This window comes from Sinocyclocheilus rhinocerous, unplaced genomic scaffold (genome assembly GCF_001515625.1).
Source record: "Sinocyclocheilus rhinocerous isolate Xijiao unplaced genomic scaffold, SAMN03320098_v1.1 scaffold647, whole genome shotgun sequence".
Lineage (NCBI taxonomy): Eukaryota > Metazoa > Chordata > Actinopteri > Cypriniformes > Cyprinidae > Sinocyclocheilus > Sinocyclocheilus rhinocerous.
This window is the reverse complement of record NW_015632746.1, coordinates 448,021-457,558: the sequence shown is the minus strand read 5'-3', so window position 1 is coordinate 457,558 and position 9,538 is coordinate 448,021. Positions and strand designations below refer to the sequence as shown.

General features: G+C 38.0%; 1 protein-coding gene across 1 annotated transcript in view; it reads left to right on the top strand.

Moving 5' to 3' along the window:
- The first annotated feature begins 350 nt into the window (after positions 1-350).
- LOC107743032 (ras-related protein Rab-37) overlaps positions 351-9,538 on the top strand; it is a 13,561-nt gene continuing 4,373 nt past the window's right edge. The window contains exons 1-5 of the mRNA XM_016556142.1: positions 351-824; positions 2,775-2,885; positions 7,229-7,270; positions 8,357-8,423; positions 8,509-8,537. Of these exons, the coding sequence (XP_016411628.1) occupies positions 714-824; positions 2,775-2,885; positions 7,229-7,270; positions 8,357-8,423; positions 8,509-8,537 (360 nt within the window). The 5' untranslated portion in view covers positions 351-713. The remainder of the gene's footprint in view (positions 825-2,774; positions 2,886-7,228; positions 7,271-8,356; positions 8,424-8,508; positions 8,538-9,538) is intronic.

The window sequence follows — 9,538 nt, the reverse complement described above, 5'->3', positions numbered from 1 at the left end:
GATTTTTTTATTTGTATTTCAGGTGCCAGTGCTTGGAATGAATACATTTGAACGATTAAACGTTCTGGTGTACAAATGCCTCTATTAAATCAAAACATATTCTAAGATTTGAATGAAGTTAAACGGAGGACTGAGCTTTCTGAGCCCCGAAGCGCCCCCTGCGGAAAAAAACGGTTTTATTGCACACATAAAACATATTGGGCAGCATTTGCCGCTCAACAGACGCGACGCGACGCGACAAAACCACAACGCTCCTATTATAATCAACGAGGCGGCGCGCTCGCGCTACCGAGAGCTCGCAGATTATAATGGGCGCGTCTGGTTTAGTCGCGTCGCTTGATGGGTATCATTGGTCGGTCTCCTCCTCTCAATCAGTGTGATCAGATGTGATCTGGCACCTGTGTGTGCGCGTTACCCACGGGAGCCTGTTGCTCATGAGTGTTGTGGAGCGATCTGCTTCTGTGCTGTGTGAGATTATGCGCGCAACTGCACGATAACGATCATGTTTTGCGTCTTTGCGCGTTAATGACGATGAAGAGGACGCTTTTTGGGTAGATGCAATTTTTGTGTTTCTTCATAATTCTCATCCTCAGCCAGCATCTGATGAAGTTTGGGCGCGTTTTAGATGCACTATGTGATGCATTTGTGATATAGTCACCGGCGCGTCTTGAGAAGAACATCGAAAGCAAGATCCTCGTTATTTGTTTTCCGCGATGTCAATCAAAAAAGCAACATTGATGGAGAATGGGGTTAAAAACGGAACGTCGAGAAATGTGCTGGAGCGATGCGCCTCGGTCAACGAGTATTTTGATATTGCCTTCAAGGTGTGAGTTATATTTTATTTAGTTTATTGCTGGTGTCATGATTTGTATTGTTGTTGTGTCTGAAAAATCTGCCCAGCGTTAGTTGGCACCTGTGGCGCGCGCGTGCGTCTTCTACTCGGAAATCACTTTTCAAGAATGCAAAGGCATGTTCACAGCCATGCAACTGTCTGAATTCACGTTAAATGGCTGCAGACATGTCGTTTTGCATGCAAATTTAATAATAGTTCACTGTCTAATGGTACAATATAGCAGTGGTTCTTCAAAACTGGTTTTGCGTTTGGACCAAAGTGGTGACTAAACGCAGTATAAAAATGACTGATTCTACAAAAGTAAAGAAAATAGTCATTCAAATTATATTCAACTTAGCAAAATTATTAATATAACACAATATTGTTCTCCCGTTTGAAAATGAACCCTATTTTTATTCTACAATGTTAGTTAGTTGCACTTTATTATTATTGCATTGAAATTATCTATAGCTAAAAAAATTTCCCCTGCCGCCCACAACTTGTTTTGGGTCGCAAACCACCAGTTGAGAACTACTGCTATATAAAGTATACCGCCCTTTTTTATTTGATGTATTTCTTCTAATATTTAAGTAATGTGATAGTAGTTTGACTTTTCCCTCACTGGTGGATAAATATTGACTCGGGGAGGGAGTCATCTCAACGCATCTGAAGACGTATTGATGTACTCTGAAGAGACTCAATGATACAAGTCCCAGGGATTCCAGAATGATCCTTTGAGAATTTATTTTAGTCCAATAAGAATAAGCTGTTTTTGCCTCCGTCTTATTTGAAGTGAAGAAAACGCGTAGATTTAAAGTGATAAACAATATGCAATGTTTGGAAGTGAGCAACAGTAGTTTCAGCAAAGAATATGATGCAATACTTGTAAAACACAATTGGGCAAACACATTTCACAATTTGAGTTTCCATTGCAAAGCATTTTCTTCTGTTAAAAACAACTGCGTTTTGGTGTTAAAGTCAACATGGAAGCAACAATAACCCTAATTACATTTAAATGCATGTTCCTGGTTTACTGTGCATGATTTGCTGCTGTATAATACTCTGTAATGTGATAGTAGTTTGACTGTTCCCTCACTGGTGGATAAATATTGACTCGGGGAGGGAGTCATCTCAACGCATCTGAAGACGTATTGATGTACTCTGAAGAGACTCAATGATACAAGTCTCAGGGATTCCAGAATGATCCTTTGAGAATTTATTTTAGTCCAATAAGCGGAGCTGTTTTTGCCTCCGTCTTATTTGAAGTGAAGAAAACGCGTAGATTTAAAGTGATAAACAATATGCAATGTTGGAAGTGAGCAACAGTAGTTTCAGCAAAGAATATGATGCAATACTTGTAAAACACAATTGGGCAAGTCCAATAAGAATAAGCTGTTTTTGCCTCCGTCTTATTTGAAGTGAAGAAAACGCGTAGATTTAAAGTGATAAACAATATGCAATGTTTGGAAGTGAGCAACAGTAGTTTCAGCAAAGAATATGATGCAATACTTGTAAAACACAATTGGGCAAACACATTTCACAATTTGAGTTTCCATTGCAAAGCATTTTCTTCTGTTAAAAACAACTGCGTTTTGGTGTTAAAGTCAACATGGAAGCAACAATAACCCTAATTACATTTAAATGCATGTTGCTGGTTTACTGTGCATGATTTGCTGCTGTATAATACTCTCAATCATTTGATTCGCTCTTGTTTTCGAACCCTTTCTCTTAACCACCTGTCACACTTTCCACACTCCAGTCATTTTCGACTGACAGTTTTGTCTTGTTCCACTCAAAAATGTCGATTTATGGAAGTAAAGTGGGTTGTGAATGTCATTCCGTGTTGACTTTAACATAAAGTTGGTGAACAGTTAGAGCTCATTAAACAAAACCTGGATGTGGTTGTAGGCCTAACAGCTGTCTCTGACCCTGATGCCTTTAGGTGATGCTGCTGGGAGACTCGGCAGTGGGGAAGACCTGCGTCCTGGTGCGCTTTAAAGATGGTGCATTTCTGGGAGGCAACTTCATTGCCACAGTGGGGATTGACTTTAGGGTGAGCCAGCAGTGGATGGAGCTGGTTTGCTTCTCTTTATACAACATGTTTATATCTACTGATGGAGGTCATATCAAGAGGAATCTATTTTTTGTTGAACTGAAATAAGCGTTTGATGTATTGTAAGTTTCGGAGCTAAAAGTTTTGTTGCCTACTGGTTTAAATGCTCAAGCTCTTTAATGTCAGGTGAATTTGAATTGGCTCTCCATATTTGTATTATGAAATCTGATCAATACGGTTTGATTTTGCAAAAATTATTGGAATGTTAGTTATGAATGTCCTCTAAATGTTCTGAAACAAGTAGTAATGTCTAAAAATGCATAAGACATGGAGTGCATACCATATTAAATGTTCAAAAAAGTTCCATGAACAATGTATAAATAATGCATTTTAGAACTTTTAAACAACATTCAAATGAACATTCTGTTTACATGTTAACCAGTGTTCTGAGAACATCCTTTTAGCTGGGTTCTCATAGAATTAGAATGTTTATACAGTGGTTATAAACATCATTACAGTTATCGTCTTTGGTGTAAACAAGCTAGCCTTTACATCGTTTTCTATTTAACTAACAATAGAAGTATGCCTATGATGTCAAGAAAGAGCAGCTTGTTTTAAAAAAGTCCATGATTGTTTCAGTCTCATCTTAACAGTTTGAGTTGCGCATTTTAGTGCAGATTGTTTTATGAATCACACAAATGTCACAATATAATGCCGCTTTGCCAAGAGGCTGTTGTTGAAGGATGAGACATCACAAACTATATTAGACCCCGAAAGCAAACCCGCAGCTCACAGCAAAGTGCTATTGCTCATGTGAAGAGGGTGTTTATTCCACAGACTTCGAGATAATTTACCCAAAATTGAAAATTCTGTCATTTACTTGCCCTCATGTCGTTCCAAGCATGTATTACTTAATTTCTTCTGTGGAACATAAGAAAACAGATTTTTTTGTTGTTGCTTTTTTGTCCATTCATTGCACTGGGCACAAAAACGGTTTCATTACCAGCATCCTTTAAAAATATTTTTTCTTAAATTCTGAGAGTCAGAAAGTGGGAGCAAATTATTCATCAAAATCTAATATTATAAGTGGACCTCAGAGGCAAAAAACATGATGCTTAGAAAAATATGTTATGACCCTTTAACACTTACATCCAGCATCTAATCAATAAGCTGTTCTGGCACTCCATCATTGAGAGGTTGTGTGTGTGTGTATTCACTCTCCATTGGCATTTAACTGTGCAAATCTCTGTGGTCTTCTGAAGTGGTACTGGTGCAGTCCAGCAGCCTCTCAGACAAATCTGTGAAGCCACTGTGCCACTCAAGGTGTCTTGGAGTGTTTGGATATAACAGGCCAATTTTATGCTCGTTCACGTTTCAGTCTGGCTAAATGATTAACCCGTCGCCACGTGACACTTTGGGTCTTGAGCTGCACCTGCCAAGCACTTGGTTGGGGAGAAAAAGAGAAAATATTTGGTTAAAACTTACCTGGGGTGTATTTAAAGTCGGCGTGAGATAAAAACTCACCTGTACTATTTTCCAAATGCATGTTAATGGTCTTAATGTGAATGATTCATCCATGCATATTTATTAAAAAAAAAAATTATCTGACCTTGCAATCTGACATATGTTGGACCTCGAGTAATTTAGTCCACTTAAACTCCGTCCCTCCATAATTGACTGCAAGCTGGAATTAGTTTTTTAGTGCAACGGCCACATCTCAAAATCCAGTCAACAGAATAGAACCCTACCAAGTCTCACATTACGTTTCCTTTTACAATAATCTGTTACACTTTGTCGCAATACGGAAGAAAAGATCTGTTCAGTTTCATCAATACTTTAGAGACCCAGTGAAATGATGCATATCCTATTAAAACAAAGTTTGAGTGTGACCTATCAAAGAGCTCATCAGCCTGTATTTCATCATTTGCTATAGTTACAATTACTACCGTCATTGTAGAGAGCATTTGATTGGACAAAAATTGGTATACGCCCCTAAATGCAAGATGAGTCATCAATATTTCGGGTTTATTTTCTCAAACTGAGAATTTAAAATTTGTCAGAGTCATGTTTTCATTTTTTGGAGTCATCACGGTTGATACACCAACACACTAAGAGGCCGTTGTCAGTTGGCGTTAAGGGTGCGCATTTTAGTGGAGGAAAATGAAGTTTGTCATGCTCCACTAATAGATTTTTGCCCTCAAGCCAACACAGTCAATTTGGTTTCACAGTGTGTGTTTTTGCAAGAAAGTGAAGGTTGGCGTAAAAGACCTTGAAACGGTCAAGGCTTAGCATGTGATGTGGACCGGTTTCGAATGTCAGATTCGAGTAGAAAGTGCCATGCTTTCAGACAGAAGGTGTCTTTAGGAAGTTCAAAAAACCTTTTAAACCCTCATTCTTTGATCGCCTGCCAACAACGTCTGAAATGAAGCATCTTATCTGCTGCGGCTCAGGGAAACAGTGAAGCGTTTCGGTGCCGGTTTCTTATTTTTTTTTTTTGAATGGCACAGCGGCAGCACTATAGCCTGCGTCTATTTTGGGCTCTTCCTTGTAGCACTTGCTCAGCATGAGGATGTGTGGGAGCCAGAGCAGAGCAAGTCTGATGCCAGAGAAATGGAAAGCCATTACAACAAATTGATGGCTATGCTTGATTTATGCTGGATAGGCAGAGGTGCTGAAAGATGTATGTTTTTTATAAATGGATATCCTTTCCGGTGTTAAAAGGGCCTCGTAACTGAAACAAGGTTGGGTTTCCATTTCTCAAATAATAGGTTGAGACTTGGAGAGATCAAGCAGATTCCTAGCGCAACTGATAGATGAATATCCTATAGTCATATATCATCGCCACTGCAGGAGTGGAAATAGTAAGGAATGTAACGATTTTGGCTTTGATCCCAGTCTTTTAACATTTCCATTATTGATTCTATTAGTACTTTCGAGGAAATACCATCAATATTGGTTCATGACTGACACTAATTTAAAGACATAGTTCACCCCAAAAAAAAAAGATTGTCATCTCACCTTCATGTCGTTCCAAACATGGAAGTGAATAGTGACTATTGGAACAAATAGGAATGCCAAAAATTATTTTCGTTGTAGTTTCCATTTAGCATTATAGAAATTCACTTAACTATGATGACTTCTGCTTATGAGAAACCCAGAAATGTGAAACGGGTCCATTAGCTATTCCATCCGGAGAAGAAAAAAAACCTTTTTGATTATTTATTTATTTTCGAAAGCAAATGCAAAAATATCAATACTTGAGTATTGTTCAAATTTGGTATTATAAAACTGAAACGGTTCTGAAAAAGAACCAATTCTCAATTCCCAATCCTAATCAGCACTACAGTTTTTCTCAGTGGATTTAATTTTATCTTATTCTGCAGCTTTTGTTGGCTTGCCCTTGGACAAACAATGAGACATCTGAGCTCTGCTGAACACACTTCTGTCAAGAAAAAGATTTGTGTTTTCATTCAAGTCAGATATGCAATGGTGCTTGAAGGAACAATGGAGACATATACCTGCGTTCTTATTGAACCGGTTAATGTTCTCCTCAAATTGCTTTGAGCTCTGTTCTGATTTAATTTATTCAGAACTTCCTAGAAGGAGTAAGCAGCCAAAGTGTGTCTTTGTGATTACGATTACTCTATAGTCCACCACATAAGCAGTTTTGTCATCATTTACTCTCCTGTTGCTGATAATGTGACATGATGAAAAGGTGAAGGACGCCGTTTCTGTGTAACTGGTGGCAACTACAAATCAAACTACTTTGTGTTTTCTCTGCATGTTAAGCTGAGAAAGGAGAAAGTGGCGATAAAATGACATGCTTCAGCTTTAAACACCTACGTTTTTGATCCGTCAGCATTAACTACAGTCGGCCTAAATGGGTGCCTGTATGTGAATGTCTGCGGATGAGAATTACTCATCTCTGAAATTCTCACTTCCATTTGTGTGACTGATGTCTCTGATTGCATTGCCCTTTGGTGCATGAAAACATCTGATAAGTCTGGTCTTCTCAGTGCAGAAGGTGCCATTTTTAAAACATTTAATTCACAAAGGAAGTAACGGCTGACGTCAACAGGAAATTAAGCAGGGAGCTGGTCTGTTATTTCATCTGCACTATATAATTAAGTCTATGTGGAGAGCCTGGCCACACATAAGCAAAATTGCACAGTTAAGAGATCTCACTTTAGTATTAGCTAAATTGTTTTCCGATTTGGTTGTGCGTGATTTCCTTGAATAACAAACTGTTTACTGTTCATTATTTTGTCTTCCATTTGTGAAAAAGTGAAATGTAATTTTTTTGTGTTTTAATGGGTGTTTCTTTTTCTTCCTGTTGCTTGTAGAATAAGGTGGTGACTGTGGATAACATGAAAATCAAACTCCAGGTAAGCAAACAAGACAAGCATCACTATTAATTATATTGATTTGAGTACTGTATTGAACTCCTGTCCTGTACTATTTGTCATATGGGCATGAATAATGCCTCAAATCATGCAACTTGAGCAGACGGCTGCTGTTATGATCAGATGATAAAACGGATTACACACATCCCATAGCTTTAGAGTGAAGGAGGGAGCCAGTATGCATTACAAATTACACGAGTTATGTAATCAGATTACTTTTTTCAAGTAACTAGTAAAGTAACGCATTACTTTTAAATTTACAAGAAAATACATGAGTTACTTTTTCAGGTAAGTAACACAAGTTACTTTGTTTTCCCATTTATTCACTGATGTCTCTCCTGTCTTCATGTTGAGAGAAATTGGGCGCATTGGCACTTCCTTCAGCCTGACGCTTATTTATTTGTTTTGTTGTAAAAGGGCCTTTACAGTTGCCAAAAATATAACTTTTTCCTCATTTGTTATTAAAAATGAATGCGCAAGCCCAGCTCAGGTGACAAAAAGAAACACGCAAGTAACATAATGGATTACTTTCCATAAAAAGTAACTAAGTAACACAATTAGTTACTTTTTTTATGGAGTAACGCAATATTGTAATCCATTACTTTTAAAAGTAACTTTTCCCAACACTGGAGGGAGCCGAGCTGTATCTACAGACCAGAATGTCATAAAGACTATGGAGTGAACTCTTACTTGGAAATCACTGATAACTCCTTAGCAACCACCTAGGAATGCCCTAGCAACCAGCCAGACTGCATGTGGTGGTGTGTTTTGCACAGGCAAGCATCGCTCACATTTTCTTCACAAAATTCAATTTGGTTGGCCTCCTGCCTGTTCAAAGACCAGGTTTATTACATCAGGACGAAATCACAAAACAAATTATTTGTAATGGTTTCAGGTTTCTCTCTTTCTATAACGGATTTGGAAAAGTTAACACATTTCAGATGTGGTTCATGTTGATGCGTAGGGTCAATTCAGGTTAATTGGGACATTTTTTTCCCCCAGTCAAGTGTCCTAAATGTACCCCTTCATGACCTCTATGCTTCACCTGTTAACGCTCCTCTCCTGCAGATGTGGGACACGGCCGGTCAGGAGAGGTTCCGCAGTGTTACTCACGCGTACTACAGAGACGCTCAGGGTAAATATGCCACCTTCATTTTATTACAAGTCTTTTTAAAGCAGTAAGTCATGTAGGGCCTTGCATTACCTATTTTTTACCATAGGTCTCAGGTGTTCTTGGGCGTGCCACAAAGTGAAGTAAACGGGTGGAATGACTAATGTTCAGCCTCAAGTGACTTAATGCTTTTATAAAATAGCGGCAATAACAACATAATAAAAAACATTTGATACTAATGTTCAAAAATAATTTAATTTTTTTGATTTTCTTTTATTTTGATTAAATATTGCTTTAAATAAATGTGTAAATTTGCCATCGTTAAACCTTATGTAAAAATAAAATAAAATAATAATTGGCATCAGCCACTGTGTTCTCTGCTTATTGGTCTTTGAAAAGTTGGTGTTCCTAGTTGCAAAAGTGGAGTACACTGGTAAAATCACTGTAATGTTCTCCCTTGGGTCGTTCCAGTCGTTCCACTGTAATGTTCTCCCCCTAGTTCGTTCCAGGTGTAGAATAGATATCAGTTCATCAAGCCATAGTTTGGCAGCAGGAGGGTTAAATAAAATGTTTTAAACCAGTGCTGAATAAATTTACATGTACATATTCCACTTTACAGGTTGGTTCGACTCTCCCATTGTCAATACAAGATCTCGGCCAAAAATTAACACGACTCTTGATGGAAAAAAATGTTAATGTTGTATGACGTTGTCGAAACAATGCCACAATGAAAGTGCAATGTTATAAAAGCTAAAGGCGGTCAATGAAGTAGTAGACTGTGAAACTTGTTTTGTACAGGCAGTGTAAAGTTGGCTCAAGCACATCCCAAAGTCTTTCAATGGGGTTGGGTTCAGGACTCTGTTGTGGCCAGTCTTTCACAATTTGAGCCTGATGAATTTTGGTATTGTCATCCTGGAATATGTGCATGGGTCTTCCAACATGGCAGTTTGAGAAATAAAAATCTACGCACTGCATCAGTTAGGGTTAAAAAATTCCTGACAAAAACACAACATGCCAGAAACATTAATCAATGCAATAATGATTAATTCATTAAATCTGATGTATTTGCCTATTTAAATCCAAATGGCAACATATAAACACACACACCCATAATATATATATATATATATATATATATA